This window comes from Neodiprion virginianus, chromosome 4 (genome assembly GCF_021901495.1).
Source record: "Neodiprion virginianus isolate iyNeoVirg1 chromosome 4, iyNeoVirg1.1, whole genome shotgun sequence".
NCBI lineage: Eukaryota > Metazoa > Arthropoda > Insecta > Hymenoptera > Diprionidae > Neodiprion > Neodiprion virginianus.
Window position 1 is genome coordinate 16,928,429 of NC_060880.1, and position 18,066 is coordinate 16,946,494.

An 18,066-nucleotide genomic window follows, 5' to 3' on the forward strand; every position below is an offset into this window, starting at 1 on the left:
GAGCGGAGCGGTAGCAAAGCATACGAAACCCAACAGCTAGCGCAGCCGTTTGTTCACGTGTACAGATGGCAAGTGGATGATTTCCCTGACTCCGTGTTGGTGCAAAACAGCGGGATATGTTTTAAACGCGGATCTCGCTAAGAACCGGGTCAACCACTTGTGGGTCGTTGAAATTGGCCTAATAAAAATGTTTCATCACTTCTAGAGGAGCTTTGGGGAATCTTCATAAGGTAGATAGACTGACACGTATGCGGTAGCTGTGCGATGGCAGTATCTTTGTCACTTTGTGACTCGCGATCTAGAGACGAACTCGGCTTGGCAACACTTCAATAAAATTAGAAAGCTCCCAAACGATGGCCGGTTCCTTACATCATCTTTCACTGAAATGACTTTGAAATCATACATTCGATACCCTAATCACGACGCGGCTGTCATTGCTCATAATATTTCAGTTATTCGAATGAGAATTGACTCGATAATCCACAATATATGTATTATTTTTTCATACCCAGCTAGAACTACTTCGTAAAAATCGTGGTTTGAGACGAAGGAGTGTATCGTGCAAATTGTCAAAGCGATCTAGAATATATTTAGAAAAAAAGTGGTCAAATAAACAGGTCAAGTAAAATATTGGGGTTATGGAATGACCGAGGAGTCAACTTTGATTAAACAGTACATGCACTTTAAAAATTCGGCCGGCCTAATACGAGTAATTAGAAAAAAAAATAAAATAAGAATATACTTGTCGTAGTGTGTTCCTGCACCGTGGTTAAATGCTCCACATACAAACCAAGAGTTTCCTCTGAGTTCGGACACCCTACATCCTGCGGCAAGCCCACACCGACATACGTGGTGTTCGTGCAGCTCGGTTTTGGGAGGGAGACGTTGCAGTATGAGCGCCAGTAGTAACTCAGGTATGCGGTATGCGCTTGTGGTGGGTATGGCACAGGATGTGGAGTGTCCGAACTCAGGGGAAATTCTGGGTATATTAATAAGGGAAAGAAAACAGTAACAATGAGAGACTCGATAAGTTGCGGAACGATGGGACGAAATGGAGGTTACCTCCTGCCTCGTTGATTGTCATATCGCATCTTCAGGACTGTAGGGATCGTAAGTGGGTGGGTAAATCGGTGTGATTTACGAGATCCACCACCAGGCCAGTGTTGGGTCGAGCTCCAGAGACGTTTGCCGATAACGTCAGAGCCACATAAGTCATCGCGACTTTCCTGCAGAGGGTTCTTATAAACCAGATACGCGCGTTGTGACTACCGGCCTCGCACTGCTTGCAAGCCATATACTATTCTTAATCTTCTTTTGACCCCCATTATTGAACAGACAGTCCAATTATTACGGTGGCAATAGAGAAGGATTTGAAATCAACTTGTTAAAGTAGAAGTCAGCCCACTTAATGTATTGTGATCAGGGTCCGCATAATACTCCAATTAATGGATATTTTTTAAAACCCATATGGGACTGTCTCAAAAATAATATTTACCAAATTGTCCGCTTAAAGTTCACCGATGAATCCCATCATGCGATGGATGTTGATGAATTATTTTACATCAAACTGATTGTTGTTTGATAAAAAGTCTGTGCAAGCCGAAGCGTTGTGACGGCGAAGAACTTATGAGAGAACAACAATTACCTGTACAGTAGCACCTGCTACATGCTATTTTGCGTTCAGTATGGACTCGCTCCGAGTTATGTATTATGTATTTTCTGTCCACCTCCTCGCGGCTCCATTTAGACATCTTGACAATTATCTTTCCACTTGCTAAGAAGCATGTAATATTCATGACAACGACGGCAGACGGTGCGCATCCACCGGGTGGCGTACAATACGAGAGATTCCGAGATTGTGCGTTCACCGTGACACTAATGCCGGGAAGGAAACGGTACTAATTGGGACTGAATTAATATCGAGGACCCAGAATGATACGGTCTAATCTGTCCTCAATCACGCCTCGTCTCGAGTACTCCGGGATATATACCTTCCAGTACGATTAATACGCTGTGAATGAACTATCCACCAGATCATGTGTTCAGGGATAATTTCAGTAAAATTAGTTCGGTTAACAACAAGTTTGCCGCATTCCTCTAATCGCTTGGTTGTTAACTCAATTGTTTTCTGAACTTCACAATTCGTATGACTTTTCATTTCTGGCTGTACGGTTTTGTTCATACTCATTGTTATTTGAACTGACGTGAATCTTGTGAAAACTTTTGCATTTTTACTGAACAGCCAGAAGAAAAGGATCTTCCGCATATCGCATCACAGGGACTAGGACAATAATGAAGAGATTTCTGTACATTTTCAGCAGTTGATTCTGAAAACACTGCTCGATCATTATGTTTGAGAGGTTCAAACAGTGTGGAAGTGCCGCATTTAGTTGCAGGACGCTACACGTACTTGTCCGTAAAAGTCTCGGGATCCGTTACATCAGGACTTCAAGGGTTGAAATTTCTTAAACTTTAGTGTGATATTGGGAAGTTCGAAAATTGAGTTTGCCCATTTCAGTCTTGGGTCACCGGGGTTCTTCAAGCCTTTTGCCTGGAAGGCATTTTTCGGACATAAATCAATGTGCCGTGCTAGAGACGCTGGATATACTACCAGGACGAACCCGAGGTTTGATATGGTGTTTCGAGGGTGCGTATTAACGAAATCTTCGGGTATAATTATGAAAGACCGCAGGATAATCAACATTATGATGAGAAACCAAAATTTTACCAAGGCTAACATCCACACTACCTGTGGTCGACAGTCCCGCAAGGCAGTGACGAGTTTCGAGATAACCTGGCCCGAGCTAACGGATACTTTTTCAAGAAGTTGGACCGGCACTCAGTCATCCATGACGAGCTTCATGTGCTTGAGAAATGGATGCTCCCCTTTTGAGGTGAACTCTCCGAGGGCGAAAGATGAAAACAATGTGACTAGCGACTTTGACAACTCCCAAGTTTGCCCGAAATTGTTCGTTGCTTCTCGAACACGACGGATACGGCCCTGATCATGTAAACGTCTAGATAAATGGAAATTCGCTGCTTCGTAAGTTAAGGATAACTCGAGAACTAACGAATTCGGGCATCCTGGACTTGACAGATGGGTGAGTTATGTTCGAGCCCCTGAAACAACCGCTAATTTCACCAGACGATGACGAGACTACGGCGATAATAACACCATGGGTCATCTCTCGCATTAAAATGCACCAATAACAATGCTTAAGGCCAGAGTCTGTGATTATACGTGGATAAATCTTGCCGCGGTAGCTATACGGTTCTTCCGGTGATTGGCTAGACAACGGACGAGTCTAATGCTAGCTTCGCATTCCTTGTGGTGATCTTCATCATGCTTTCATGAACCCTTGTGACTCGCCGAAAAGTGTATCAGGCCGATGGCAAACGAATTTGCAGGGTATTATTGTTCGCTGACAATGAGTAATTTAAATATGTTAAACCAAATTAACACTAACAATGATGAAGAAGAATACAAAAGCTACGATAGAATAAAATGCTTCGCGATCGAGGTACCTAAAATGGCCAGGCCGTTTGAAAAACTTCTGCAGATTAGAGATATTTTTGAATATATGGCTTAAATTTGAACGTATAATATCGAAAAACAAGTCGACTTAGAACAATATTTTCGTAACTCATCATCAGCGATATGTTAAACATTTCGATTTGACCAGTTTTTTTTTTTTTCTTTATATCAGTATTTTACGATAGTCAGTGGTATTTCAAACTCTTCAATTTGTCTATTCTTCGTCAAATTCAGGGAAAATAGTTATAAGTTTGCGGTATTTTTGTATTTTTTCTATCCTCGCGGATTTCCGTTTTTAACTTTCCGCAACTTTTTTACGGTAGAAGAAAAAGAAGGGACGTTATTACAATTACCATAACAATTAAAAATTGAGTTTCTAGGTCTAGAGAATCACTTCCGACAATTTTCAGATAAACGGTGATGAATTTTGAGATTGAATTTTGGAAAGCAAATGAACGGATTTCGGTGATTTTCAACCAAGGCAATTTTACAGGGTAAGAAACTTGGAAAGTCTTCAATACGAAGATAAGAAAACTGGATGCTGAATTTTGCATAGAGAAAAAGGAACTTTCAGATTCCATTATCTTTTTCAAAAAAGACGCGCTTACTTATTATTCGGCAAATTTCTCTACCGAAGGGCGTTTCAATCAACTGTCAAAGCGACGTTTCGAATCATTGAGACAATAATGACGTGGACACTGTCATGTATATGATCCATGCGTTGTTGGTTATTCCTTTATTTCAAGAAACCTCTTGAATAAGCACACAGAGATAGCAAAGTTCGTTTTTTCGCGCTCTATTTTAGGTTGAAAAGACAAGTTTAATATTTCCATGGCGTTCCCTAGGGCGCGTCGAGGCGCTCCTGACGTAGCTCGAACATAGGAGGTGAAACTTTAATACAATTTCATTTGCATCTCGCTGACAAACCTCGAGCTTCTCCGGCAGTTCTTTACTGCTTCTGAAAGCGTACAATTTATAATCGCAACACCCTGGAAATGTTTTGTTCCATTACAAGACGAAAGTGAACCCCAACTCCGTCGGCACTCCGTCAACCACGTCTTGGGAAACTAATCAATTTTGGCGGTGAAAAGCACGTCTCGGCAACAAATTATCACTCTCTCGTCTCACGACGTGAATTTTTAAAGGCTCGGTACCAGGGGGTTTTCAGATTTAAAGTGCATGCGTCAGCATTTCTTCCCGGGCTTTTCTGTCCGCCAAAGGGTGATAAGAGGGAATGAGGGATCAAAGCCAAGGCATACGCGGGGGTAAACGAACAATCGTGCGACGAAAAATAACTGTTTTTACGTTATTCATCACTGTTCTGAAACGTCCGAAGCAGGCCTTCATCCCTCTGTGTCTCCTGAGACGGTGCGGTAACAAAGTAAAAAAATGTGCCTACAATATGGACGAAACAAAACACTTTCCTCGACCAATTAGCCTCCGCTGGAAATGGTGAAAAATGGGGTAGTTCATGGAGAAAGGTATGCAAAACATTAGATCAACAAAAGTGCTTGAAGACATTGAGAAACACTTGCAATTGAACAAATCATTAGCTTGATATTGATGGTTGCGTTATCGCGATGTTGAATTCCTTGAATAGAAACTTTCGAAAATTTCAAAGCATTGGGTAATTTAACTGTAAAAAAAATATCCTTTTTTTTAATTACGAGAGATCGAATGAAAACAAACATGAAGTAAACGAAACGTCGGCGAGATTTTTTTTCTTGCCAATTTTCGAAGACAATTGTATATTTGGTAAATAATTCACGAACAGGACCGACGGTGCAGCGGCGGATGATGCTTCGCATTTCGTTTCCCGGAGGAAATTAGGAAACCCGGTGCCTCCCGTTTCCAGCGACCTGCGCCAAGGCAAAGTCACAAATGTAATATTCACGGAATAATATACTCGTAGGTACGGACTTCAGTGTTTCCCGAATCACTTTGTTTTTCTCATTTGACTTTCCGATTCCACCATACGGGAGAAATGTATCTCGTTTTCAGCTCGAAATTAAAGTACTTTAATTAAAACGACAAATTTGCGTAGTCTGCGTACCTCAGCTGTACTGTTTCTGCATGAAATGCTCTGAATATCTGTTAATTACATCTGGGAAAATAATAGGGGTATATATATAAATAGCGCGAATATCTCAGTGAAAAAAAGACATAGTCAAATGTTTCGAACGCGGAAGTGAGACATTTAGCTCAATTCTTAGTCCAAAAATTTAAGCAATCAAAGTACTTGATAAAAATTTCACAACTCACAAGAATAAGACAAAACGATCATGGTTTCGTAAGTCACAGTTTGGCTTATCTTGTTGATCAATTGACAATCGCAGGCTAAGGTACTGAAAACGGGCTGCGCGGTCAAGGTATGAACATTTTATCATTCAAGCATCGATATGTTTAAGCAAGGACGACCTGCACTGTCCGGTCTTGATAAATAAAATTTATTTCCAAACAGCTCTAACAACTCCTTGCGACGTACGTGGTCCCAGAGTTCTCTGGTAACAATGCTATCTCGGGTAAAAAAAATTGAGACGTCAACCTCTGCTTTTGTGAGCACTTAAACAGCTATCTAGTTACAACTGTATCAGGTTTTCCGCCATCCGATGGCTGGCAGATACAACGGAGGCAAAATCGAGGGTAATCAGAACCCCGTGAGCTTTGTCTGGTACGATAATTAATGCTTGTCACTGTCTCATGTGCATGTATAATGCATTACGATACTACTTCTGCAGCAACGCTAGTCAAGAAGGACAAATTGACTGGGAAGAGAAACTATTAGATCTTATCAAGGGGTCAATTTTTCATTGCACACGAACACCGCAGTCATAAATGGATAGTTACGTGGAAAAGTCAAATCGCCAAACACTTGGATTTACTCTCACTTTTTATACGTTACTTGTTCTCAAATCCAGCATACTAATGCGGATTAAAATGAGTTTCAGATGCTCACTTATAATCACGAATGTCAAAATCCAGCGGCGAAATTTAAAAAAATTGTTTTTGTTACTTATAATTATCGAAAATTTGTATTGCTAACGCATACTTTACGAATCTTTTTATTCCTTCTGTTATAAGCGCAAAGAGAGATTTTGTCGCTTGAATTTCAAAAATTTCTATTCCCACCATGGGAAACCACTGTTAATGGAACTTTCCTTTTTTTTCGTTTACTTTTTTAGCTTAAAACTCATTTACTCCATTAACCGACATCAGACAATATCTAATGACGGTGATTCTGTTTACCCGTGATACAAGAGCCATAGTCTGTTCGCGTACTCTTCATCGCCATGGTAATCGTATAGGCGGTTCTCGAAGGATGAGGACAAGAACTGGGCTAAGGTATAACAAATACCATATTTTACGTCATAACAAGTACCATTTATCTAAAAATCATTCGATGCTATGAACCAGGTGATTCCCAGATCTACAATAGCCTCGTTCCCCATCAGATTCTTCAACCAGACACACACAACACCCTATAAAAAATGCACGTGACGTGGATCGTCTGTTATCCTTTTTCTCAAAATATTACACATAACCTTCAATCTTTTCACCATTAGGTCAGACCAGGAAAATACAAGATCAGCAAGGTTCAATAAAGGCGGATAAGCTTCATGTCGAATCAGCGAGCATTTTATCTTTCCAAAAAAAAGTCTTGACCTTTGACACAATGTGACAAATTTCCATTTCACGATGTTTTCTTAAGCTCAAGCGGGAGTTCTCAAAAATGGAACGAATTTTTGGATCAAATTAACTGTTTTCTGCCTATAACTCACGTAAATTTAAAATATTTTTGCTCCATCCTTCAAAATGAATATACGCAGAATCGCCATAAGCGATGGAAAAATATTACAAATTAAGTTCGTAACAACCTTTAACCCGATAATTGAGAGGAAAGAATCAGCGGCGACACTTGCCAGAATTGCCTGGGCCATCACCTTTGGGTGATCGCGATCTCGGAAGTGATAACAACTCCCCGTACTCAGAGGTCCAGCCCACGTAACTCGATTCCCAGAACGTCATTGGTTTAGAAATTTTAATAACGTGACCACCGATAGGCCGAAGACCTACGCATGTGCGGAGAAATGTCATCAGCATAGCGCGACACGCACTCTGGTGACACTCTCGCCCTCCTCTCGAAGAGTAGGGTGGACTTGCCTTGTCGTTCGACGCATGCGTCCTGTGGAGAGAAACGGAGGAGACAACGTTCAAGGGTCAGTTTGCACTTGCAGATGTTTGAGAAGAAGGCTTAGACCGCTGGGCTGCATTTCCATCAGAAAGCAGACACCGCCAAGATAATACAAAATGCAGCGTTTTCATAGCTTGAATAAATCTTGCCGGCAGGATTTAGGAGACAGCGAGAAAACTAAGAGAGCGACCCGCGGGTGACCCGGGAGCTCCTCTCTTCCAAGGATCGATACGAACGGCGCGCGCTGTGTTCTCTTCTGCCATTGGTCATTCCACAAAGCTAGACCTTCCCGGTTCCTATTTATGCTCGTGTGCACCTGGAAGTTGCCTCCTCTATACATGTACATCCTGCACCTTTTGCTGCCTTTCAGAGATCTTAGCATCTCGCCGTTGTCGAGCTCATTGTCAGACGCCTCAATCAACGCCAGAGCTGAATTTGGGAACTATCCAGAACTTCTCCTGATCGCAGTATGGATTTATATCCACGAAACGACTGACTGTGTCACAGGGAAGAATTGTACTTGAAAGATGAGTTTTATGGCTTGGCTAATCGCATTCTTAATCAGTGTTGTACAACCGTTGCATTGTCCTCAATTTCTTGAAAAGTCACGCGGTACAAAAGATCCCACGATGACTGTCAACGCATAGACGACGACGAGGCTGAAGTCTCGTTGTAACGTGGACGGAAGTGACTGCTGAATATGGATGAGTCGAGCATCGGACACACTCTCATGCTCACGTCGGGGACATAATTGCCTTAATTAACGCTAATATGTTAAATCGCGGATGGTTTCCTTCTTCCATCACCTCACTAACGCTCGCTCAAGGTATCCGAACCTCTTATTCTAATAATGGATGCAAGAGAACAAGAGCGGCAACTCTTGGCATGATCATTAATAATCGCAGGAGTATCGATGCTAGGAGTAATTTTGTCTTCAGCTTTACGAATGTGACCTGAATTTTCAAATCATGATTATATATTGATTGAGTACTCTTTTCTACGATTGAACTTTGAGGTGTGAACAGCTTAATTTCTTATTCTATAGCGTGTCTTCGGAATGATTATTAAAAAAATGAGGGCATAAATTTTGAGGTAGTTTCCTGGAATATGAGGCCTGAAAAAAAAATCCACTACTGAAGAATAACGGTCAGTGACGCACTCGATGTAAAGTAAAATGATGATTGCCGTAGCCACTGTTTTCCAAACATTACATACCTCATTTCTCTACAGAATTGTCATTTCTTTCACATTGCAGTTCAATGTATCAAAAATACTTGTTACAGCGATCTGTACGGTATTACAATATTTTTCGCATAAGGAATGTAGTCGTTTACGAAAACGCCGTATACGGAGCGATGAACTAAAACTTTTACATCGTTTTTCATAATCTAGTTCTTTTTGCAAGGTGTATAAAAGTACTCGTTGTTGAGTTGTAGCACGTTTGTTAATAGTCCCGTAACACTCTATACAAACCAAATTGCCATTATTACCCTACAAGAAATAAGTCTCCTTCAAAATGTTGTAGGTGGGGCAGTGCCTTAATAATTTTGTAGCATTACCTACTTCGGAAAAACTTGAAGCAGTTTGTGTAGTGGGAAGGGATTCCAGCATTGTAAAAATGTGATCGTTAGTTCATAATATTTCATTTGCAGTATCGTAGAAATTAGTATATTACATGTATGTCCAGCGATCACGGTATTACATGGCATTTTTCACTTCAAAATTTGACGAAGAAATCCTACAAACTTTTCTCTGTGCACGTTGCAAAATGGAGATACATAAATTCATGAGCAAGCAACAACCAGTGACGCCATGCTAGCTTCCGTGCAGCGGAGAACGGCAATCGTATTCATGAACCGACACGGTAATTAGGGACACTAGCTCACCTTACAACCGGAAGTCCCCTTCAGAATCCTCCCTCGGCAAGAATATTGCCGGAAATACTTATGAATTTCATTTGTTTCGTATAAAGGAATAGTATCAAATGTTTCAGTCTTAAAGTCGTTTATGACGCTTCGTTACTTCGCATGGCTGTAACGGCAGATTTCTCTTAGGCTGGGTCTAACGAAAAATTAATTGCTCAGCGATTCTCCGGATTTACATTTAGCCGCTCATTCGTTGTTGTGTGATGTCGACGAAAAATAATGTATGTACCTGAAGTCCGATTTATCGGAGCCGATAAAAAATTCAATTAGCTGCTACTACTGAGATTCGACGATAAATTTTTGAATGGTGAATGAAATTTGGGTGGTTACCTGAGTGTACGAAACTTATTGTAATGGCTGAGGCGTTGATACTTTTTTTTATCATTGTTCCAAGCTTGATGTACCGAAATTACAAGTACGTGATAAAACATACAAATAGAAGTGAATACAGGACTCGTCTTTGCCAACTCCATCGGCAACCACTAAAGAAAACGTACGCGATTAGAAGCGAAGTGAATGCCAAGTCCTTACGCAAAAGTACTTCCTAAGTCTATTTGTCGTGGCATGAAGATGTAACCGACTCAACTCTACCAAAACATCTTTAAATTTTAATTCGTTTATTGGTGCCGTTGTTGATAAAAGACTGCTTACAGAACAACGACGCTGGTCACTCTTTGGAAACCCCCAGTCGACACTGTCAACCATTTGACACGAGCCAGAGACTGAAATCAATCTCGATGCAAATCCAATGCGAATTGTAAACTCGCCTTTTCATTCTTTTGATGTATTGTAGCTTTATCTTCTACGAAAGTCTGCTTGGGATTGGCTGACTTTCAGACAGCTTCTGAATGAGTGACCCCGATTTGAACCTCACTAGAAAGCGCGTGATCAGGTGACGTGAAGTCAAACTTTATTGGCTGGTATTTACACCTTACTTTCCTCGTTATCGAATTTTCATCATGCTTGCACATCAGTGAATGTAAATTAATATATTCCTCAAAATTTCGTTGTATACGATAGTGACTAAAAATTCATATATTGCGTCGTGTTAACTTAATTTTACTGAATTTGCTTTATTCTAAACTCCGTGACTCCAATTCTTTTGAACTTCTAGTTCATACCAGGTTTCATTGGACATCAGTTAAATATCTCAACATTATTTGAATTTGAAATTTATCCTTGACAAATAAATAATTATTCTCTCAGAGCTCATGAATCCAATGAATTGAAACTGTATTAGATTAAATTCTTCCCTATCTGGCGATCGGATTTAAGCAAGCTCAAACAGTTGCTTAAATTTTGTTCAGATCTCACACGAGGTGATTTTGTCACATTAGTTAATAGTCTTGGATCAAATAATAATTCAACTAGAAAGAGTGCAGCAATCTTGTCCGAATCCTCGACGTTTGCTCGGATAAAAGAATGATACGTGTAGGAATATTAAGTGATCAAGCAAAGGTTTATTATCGATAGTGAAGTACCCAGTCACTTCGTATGGTGAAAATTTGACAGTAGTGAAGGATCAAATCTTAAACAGGTGTATTCAGTAATTTAGATGTGTCAGTTTTGCCCTAATTATGACAAATCGATTCACATGCAAGTAGTACGATAAAAATATAGCATGATTAAAAAAAAAAAAAAATGCATCAAAATAACTTTACAACAATCAGGCAAATTGATTGTAATGGGATTTCTTGGTCTAGATGGTCACGTGGGTAGGTTGTCTCCTCTGGAGCTCGGCAAACGATCTTTTCGTTCCGGCGCGTACTTCTCACCTGGTACGCTGGTTGCCTTATCCCAGGCGTCTGATAATCAATTGGTTGCTTTCAATTGGATTCCTCTATCGATAGTGGTCTTTGCTTGACGGTACTTCCAGTAATTGAATTGGCTTGGGTACGGGTGAAAAGTACCATAAAAAAGTATTATTTTTATCTCTTATTTTGTTTAAAGTGGTGCAATACTTTTCAACTACGTTTGGGAATCCATGACAACGGTGGGAAAGGTGTACCACCAATATGTGAAAAGCCTCATTGATGCTTCCACACATTTAGTATTGGTACAGACTGGGACGTGCCAAAATGACCTAAAGCCGTGGGAATCAGTCGAGGGTGAAATCAGTGGATCGGCTGATATACCATTGGCGTTCATTCCAAATCGGCTCTAATTGAACCGTGTTTAATATAGACCACTCGAATAATCGTGTTCACATAGTACGACTGGAGCTTACAGTAATTGCTATCACCGGAAAATATATGCATACGAATCACCTGGCGTACAATTCGCCAAATAACCCACTTGTTATCCGAGCGATCCAGCTCGTTAACGGTGAAGTCGACGGAGTACATAACATAGTCATGAAAGTTCTCCTCCACTCCAAGCAGATACTTAATGATTTTGACCCACTTTGACTCGAGGTGCTCTTAGGGCCAGGAGCACGATTTTGGGTGACCGTATAGCTCCTACAGAGATAACAACTTCGCGGGATGCAAAAACTGTTTGGCCCTTGTCGTTCTAAAGCAAACTGATTTGCCGGTTACAAATAACAATCACAGGTGGAGATTGTATACTCGCGAATATCAACATCGATCGCAAGTTATACTCTTGGGTAGAGGTGCCAGAGTATACAATTTCAGTTTTCTGTTCGCCGCAGATTTCCCGCGTATATATTTCATATTATGTGGATATTTGTTCATGTGCGGTTAAGACTTCGGTAAGTAAACAAGCTAAACAAGCACAACAGTTTTATATTTTAACAGCCTGCAGGTGTTGTGAGACGGGTCTGACTTTTAGTTGTGTACGAAAACGTTTACTCGTCACATAATTTGTATGCAAGGAAAATGGTATTATGCACGATTACTCCAAATGCATACTGAATTTTTCTCTCTTGGTTAGGCGCTTATCGAGAGGAAAAGACCTTTCGTAATAAAAGGGTGCCATTTACCTTTCGTTGATTTTGGTTATTCAGACTGTGGGCGGTTCTGCGTGTTCGGCGGGAAATTAGAGAATGTCTTTTTGTGAACTTAATTAGGATCGGTTGCGAATTAATTAGTTGTGGAGACAGAGTTTAGAAGACAATAACAAAATGTTCAATGAATTAAAATAATTATGTTTGGACCACAATAACAAAAGGTTAATTCAAATATTTGGTTCAACATAAAAATTTTAATGGAACGAGTTTTAAAAGAAATAATATAGCTTCGCAAGAACTGAATGCGACGTTGGAAGAAATAGCGCAAGACAAAATTCTACCAAATTACAGGTTTAACTTTGTTGAACAAATGCGGAGAAAATTTTGAAAAACTGTACTAATCGCATGCAAAAACTGAAGTGACTCGTTAGAAGGATCTTTTTCAAGTTGAAGTGTCTTATTGAAACAAGTTTCCTCTAAAGTTTGGGAAAATTTGACGAACTCCCTGATCGACTCCCCGCAATTTCCGTCGAGCCGGACCAATGAAGAAGTAAAAGCGTTTTGCGCCTTTTATTTGTTCATTCATTTCGACCCCCTGGGCCCAGGGTAGTGGGACAGTTATGCCCGCTACCACTCTTTCCACGGGTATACGTAAGAATCCTCTCTTGCCTTTTGTTTATACTTATTCTATGATGCGCCTACCCACCCAAGACAAATATCTCTACATAAGTGATTTATTGCATGCATGTGCACGTCAGATGTTATATCCTAAAAAATAACTTCCGGTATTTTCAGGTATTTATTTAATATTTGGTAAATATTTAAAAGATCCCTCTGACGCATGCATACAAGGCGGTTTACGTCGGTTATCAATAAGATGACTTCGTTTTACAGTGAAGGAAGGATAACGGACAAAGCGCGCAAGCGGTTTGAAGTAGAGATAATAAAAAAAATTTCCGAAAACGGATAAAGAAAATGAAACATTGCATAAGATAAAGGCAAAGTATGGAACAATTCCGAATAAACTGTAGAGTATAATCAATATCTAGGGGCGGTGGGCTTTTTTTACGGTAATTTTATCACGGTAAGAAGTTGTAGTTACAAGAATTGCGGTAACGTGAGCAAGAAAAGTGTGCCAGTCCCCAAAGTAGTGAATATCAGAGCACATGCAATAGTAATTTTCATTCGTAAAGATCTCAGGAACAACGTGTTTCTGTCGAATTATTTCGTTGAAGTTATGCAGCACAGCTTTTGTAATTCGGCGACAATAATTATTTTACGCCTGTGATAATTGTTCAAATATAAAAATTGAGATTTCTAACGAATTGAATAAGCCAAAGTTGAGAGATTCGTATTTCATTCACTCTCGTCAAAGTTATTGCCGTGGTTTATTTTTATTTTTTAGCACAATTCCAACGTGAACTTGCGGCAAATGCAAGAGATTTTATTAAGATCGAAGTGGGGCTGGTTTAAAAATGTCTAAATCAAGCTATTTTCATTGGGTCTCATTCGTTTTTGCTTCACATTTGGTACCGCTACGGACAAGTTTCCTACGAAGAATAGATTTCACTTTTCCAATCTTTCTTGATGAGGTCAGCGGCATGCTCTCCAATCATGACGCAAGTTGCTTGAGTATTTGCGGTGGGCACCTATAAAAACATGTATATCATGCACTGTTACTCCTGCTTATGTAATGATCTTCTTGCCACACATGAGTTGTAATAGTTATTTATGCTACTTATCCCACACGTAGAATACAATATTTTTTACAAAAACTGATCTGGAAGTTGAATTTCAGAGGAATATAATAATTTAGAAACTTAAATTACTACAGCGGCATCAGATGGCGTTTGAGTAGTTTCTAGTAAAGTGAAAAAGATAGTGTGAGTTTAATACAGACTGTACTCGTGTGGTTATATTTCTATAGTAATATAGTTTAGGCGGAATCTGTGCAGTTATCTGATACTTAACCGAACATGTGCGTTTATGAAACATATATAGTCAAGTATGCGATTATTGTGTATTTCGGAGATGACATACAGCGCTCGAAAAGTCAACTTCCAGAGCAGGTGTTGTAAAACGTTAATTTTCCACACTATATAAATCACCGCGCACCGTTACGCACGCGCATTACGTCGTATAGAATGATGTGCGCCACTGCAGATGCGCACTAAAAAGCACTGTGCACAGCTACACATGAGCACTTGAAGCAAACTGAGTGAGGCTAGTTCTGATACACAGCTGACGCTGCAGACAATTATAGGCACGTGTTACGGGCACCAAAACTGGTTTTCGACGCGTTCATGATGAAAAATACTGTATGCAAGTAGTGACGAAACCAGGAAATGGAGATTCGAGTGCGAGCTCTGCATTTTTCTCCGTTTCGCCTCCGACTTGTGCTCGCGTGCAGACTCATCACCATTCCCTAGTTCTCGTCACTTGTTGCATAAAGTGCTATCATCCAGAACAAGCAGATAGAGTTCACTATTTAGGTTTCTATTTCGCCTATCATTTCTTTGCAAAGACAAAGTTCACGCATCACACCACGAATTAAATCATTTCGGCAATTACCTGAGGCATAATGGATGCGTCTGCAACGCGTAGTCCCTCTATTCCGTAAACTCGTAGCCGAGGATCGACAACTGCAAGTGGGTCTGATGGGGGACCCATTTTGCAGGTGCCTGCATTATGATTTGCCCCATGTGCCAAGTAATGAACGGCACACTCCCAGTAATTTGCACTTGGAAAAGTGTATTTGGAGCATTCCTCAACAAGTGGTGTGATCAAGGTCATGTTATAGGCTTTCGCGGCCGTTGTTTCAGCAAACTTCAGACCAGTTTCGATGGCTTTTACAATACCAGCAACGTCAGCAGGGTTGTTTAAATAGTTTCCCCAGATAGAAGGATATTCAAGTGGAGCACTTGAAGCCAGACTGATTTGCCCTGTGAAAGAAAACAACTGCAGTTGCTTGATGGGCTCCATATAGTCTTCAATTCCTTAATTATAGGTAGGAGAATTATATTGCTTGAATCGAAAGCTTCAGACATACCTCTGCTTCTGGGGTAATAGTACCCTGCCAAAAGCAGAATTTGGCGGTTACCATCGCTTTGAAGGGCACCGATTTCACCAGGCGCGCAAGCGGCCTGATAACCGTCGAAGATTATCTGCATGTCTGGAAGGTCGGGCGTTGTGATTTTGGATGGTAAAAAACCCACCACCTGAGCTGTTCCAATGCTAGACAAGGGTCCAGTCCGGAAACCTAGATATTCAGCAAGAGCGGCCCAGTTGTTGTCGTAGACATCAGGCTCATTGATGGTGAATGTAAGCGACACTGAAAGATGGTCATGGAAATTCTTGCCAACGCCGTCTAAATCTTTGACCACGTCAATTCCCTGCGATTTCAAATCTTCCTCTGGCCCAACTCCAGAGAGGAGTAGAATGTGGGGAGACCGAATATTACCTGCGGAGATGATGACTTCCTTGGTTGAGCGTATCGTATGGAATTTGCCGTCCTGCGTACAATTCATCGGAATCAGTTCATTCGTCAATAGCATTTAAAATAAAAAAATCATACGTGGTCACATTAATTAATTTTTATTCCCCAGCTTGATGGCTTATCTTTGATTTACTTTATAATATTCAACGCCAACTGCTTTTCCATTTTCGATTATGACCCTCGTGCAGGTGGAGTTCAAAGTGATGTGAAGATTACTACGGTGTCTGATTGGCCGCAGATACGCAGCGGCGCTGCTGCGTCTGGCACCGTTGTGAACCGTTCCTTGAATTACAGCAAAGCCAAGGTTATCTTTTCCGTTGAGGTCGTTATTGTAGCCAAAACCTGCTTCTTCGGCTGCAGTGAGTAGTACATTTACGAAAGGTGGTTGGTAAGGAAATCTTTCGACAAAAAGTGGCCCATCCGTGCCGTGATACTCTCGACCAACACTATCGATGTCACCGTTATTCTCGGATTTCTTGAAAAACGGTAAGACTTCTTTCCATGACCATCCCTCGTTACCCATTTCAGCCCATTGATCGTATATGAACGGGCTGCCGCGCAGGTACATCATTGCATTGTGCACCATGTTTCCACCTAGTACTTTGGCAGATTCAATCGAACAGGAGTTGTTCAAGTCAAGACAGGCGTAACTCTCGTTTGTTGTCTGGTATCCCCAATCGATAGGTGATTCTACCAAACAAAGCTCTCACGAATTACTTGAAATTTTTCAGACAGTATTTCTATATTTGCCTGTACACCTACGGATCATCGTGTTGTGAAAACCAGGGACAGATGCACCAGCTGGCTCATCAGGGCCAGCCTCAACAAGGATAACTTTCCAGGATGGATTTTCACTCAGTCTTGCAGCCACGACAGAGCCGGTTGCACCACCTATAAATAAAAGAACTGAGGTTTATTTTGCAATTGTACTTGTTTCCCTCATCTTGTTCATTGACTCCGGTAACGTTCATGCATACCAAAATCTCTCCTCCAAGTATAAATCGTTTATTTCATAAAGTAACTCACCACCGACTACGATGAAGTCGTACTCGGGATCTGGTGTTTGGATAGGCGTGATGCGCTCGCACGTTTGAGCTATGCTTTGCTTTTTGTATATGAAGGCGTCAAGAATCGACATAAAATAATAGTATAATGTGACGTTATTGCACAAGCTTGTCAAGCTCGGTCCTAGTTGGCCCACATTGCAAGTTCCCGATGCGACGTGGCTGTGCTCCATTTCTCTTGCGGACGAGTCGGGTTGAAAGTTAACTAGGGTTGGCAAGGATAATAATGAGTAGTATAATTTACAATTGTCGGACTGCACGAAAATCTAAATATAATTGCAGTATCACCAAATGTTTCTAGTGAAATGAATTGTGTTTGAAAGATGGAACAACAAACAGATCATTGTCAGTTTCATATGGTCAACAGATGTGGCCTTTTGGCTGGTAAAACTCAATGCCTTGCTTGGCCCTTTCTCTAAAATCTTAATTTATAAATAATTTGTACAACCTGCGTGAATTTTAGTTTATTTCCATAATTACCTTGTGTCTTATATTCATGCAAACGAGATTTTCGCGGCAATCACTGTATTTTTGGACAACTGTTTCAATCTTCAGACTAAACAAGTTTACCACCACAACCACTCGCGATTACTCTTAACGTTAAGATTCGAGAATTGCAAACTATTCTCACAATTTGTGTTATTAAAACTCTTTCAGAGTTTTAATGTATGAGGATATCAAATATTTTACTGTCACTTATTGGAATGTGCCGACGTTTTATATACCTCGGAACTTACGAAATAACGGGGGGCGTACTGTTATTCATAAACATTTATACGACTTGGCATATCTATTGGCCAAGAGTATAATACAAACATTGTAATGCTATCAATCTGATACTACCACGCCGATAACTGAATCGTATACATGATGGAGCAGCCTCAACTAAAACCGAATATACCCGACGCAAACCGAAGCGATCGCCGAGAGGACCACTAGGACCGCA

The 18,066-nt window shown here is 40.6% G+C and overlaps 2 protein-coding genes across 2 annotated transcripts in view; one reads left to right on the forward strand and one right to left on the reverse strand.

Moving 5' to 3' along the window:
- LOC124302446 (uncharacterized) overlaps positions 1–18,066 on the forward strand; it is a 194,209-nt gene that overhangs the window by 156,314 nt on the left and 19,829 nt on the right. The window lies entirely within an intron of this gene.
- LOC124302447 (glucose dehydrogenase [FAD, quinone]-like) lies at positions 12,738–17,816 on the reverse strand. Its single transcript, XM_046758642.1, has 7 exons — positions 17,601–17,816; positions 17,083–17,325; positions 16,819–16,947; positions 16,190–16,746; positions 15,610–16,072; positions 15,132–15,502; positions 12,738–14,209 (listed from the first exon to the last, which is right to left on the reverse strand). The coding sequence occupies exons 2-7, from the start codon at positions 17,291–17,293 to the stop codon at positions 14,111–14,113; spliced, it is 1,830 nt and encodes a 609-aa protein (XP_046614598.1). The 5' UTR covers positions 17,294–17,325; positions 17,601–17,816; the 3' UTR covers positions 12,738–14,110.

Bases quoted from the DNA above. Each gene is read 5' to 3' on its own strand.
- LOC124302447 (XM_046758642.1), bottom strand. From the start codon at position 17,293: ATGGAGCACAGCCACGTCGCATCGGGAACTTGCAATGTGGGCCAACTA. The intron at 16,948-17,082 runs GTGAGTTACTTT...TTTTATTTATAG, and splicing joins CGACTTCATCGTAGTCGGTG to GTGGTGCAACCGGCTCTGTC. The intron at 15,503-15,609 runs GTATGTCTGAAG...TTTCTTTCACAG, and splicing joins CTATTACCCCAGAAGCAGAG to GGCAAATCAGTCTGGCTTCA.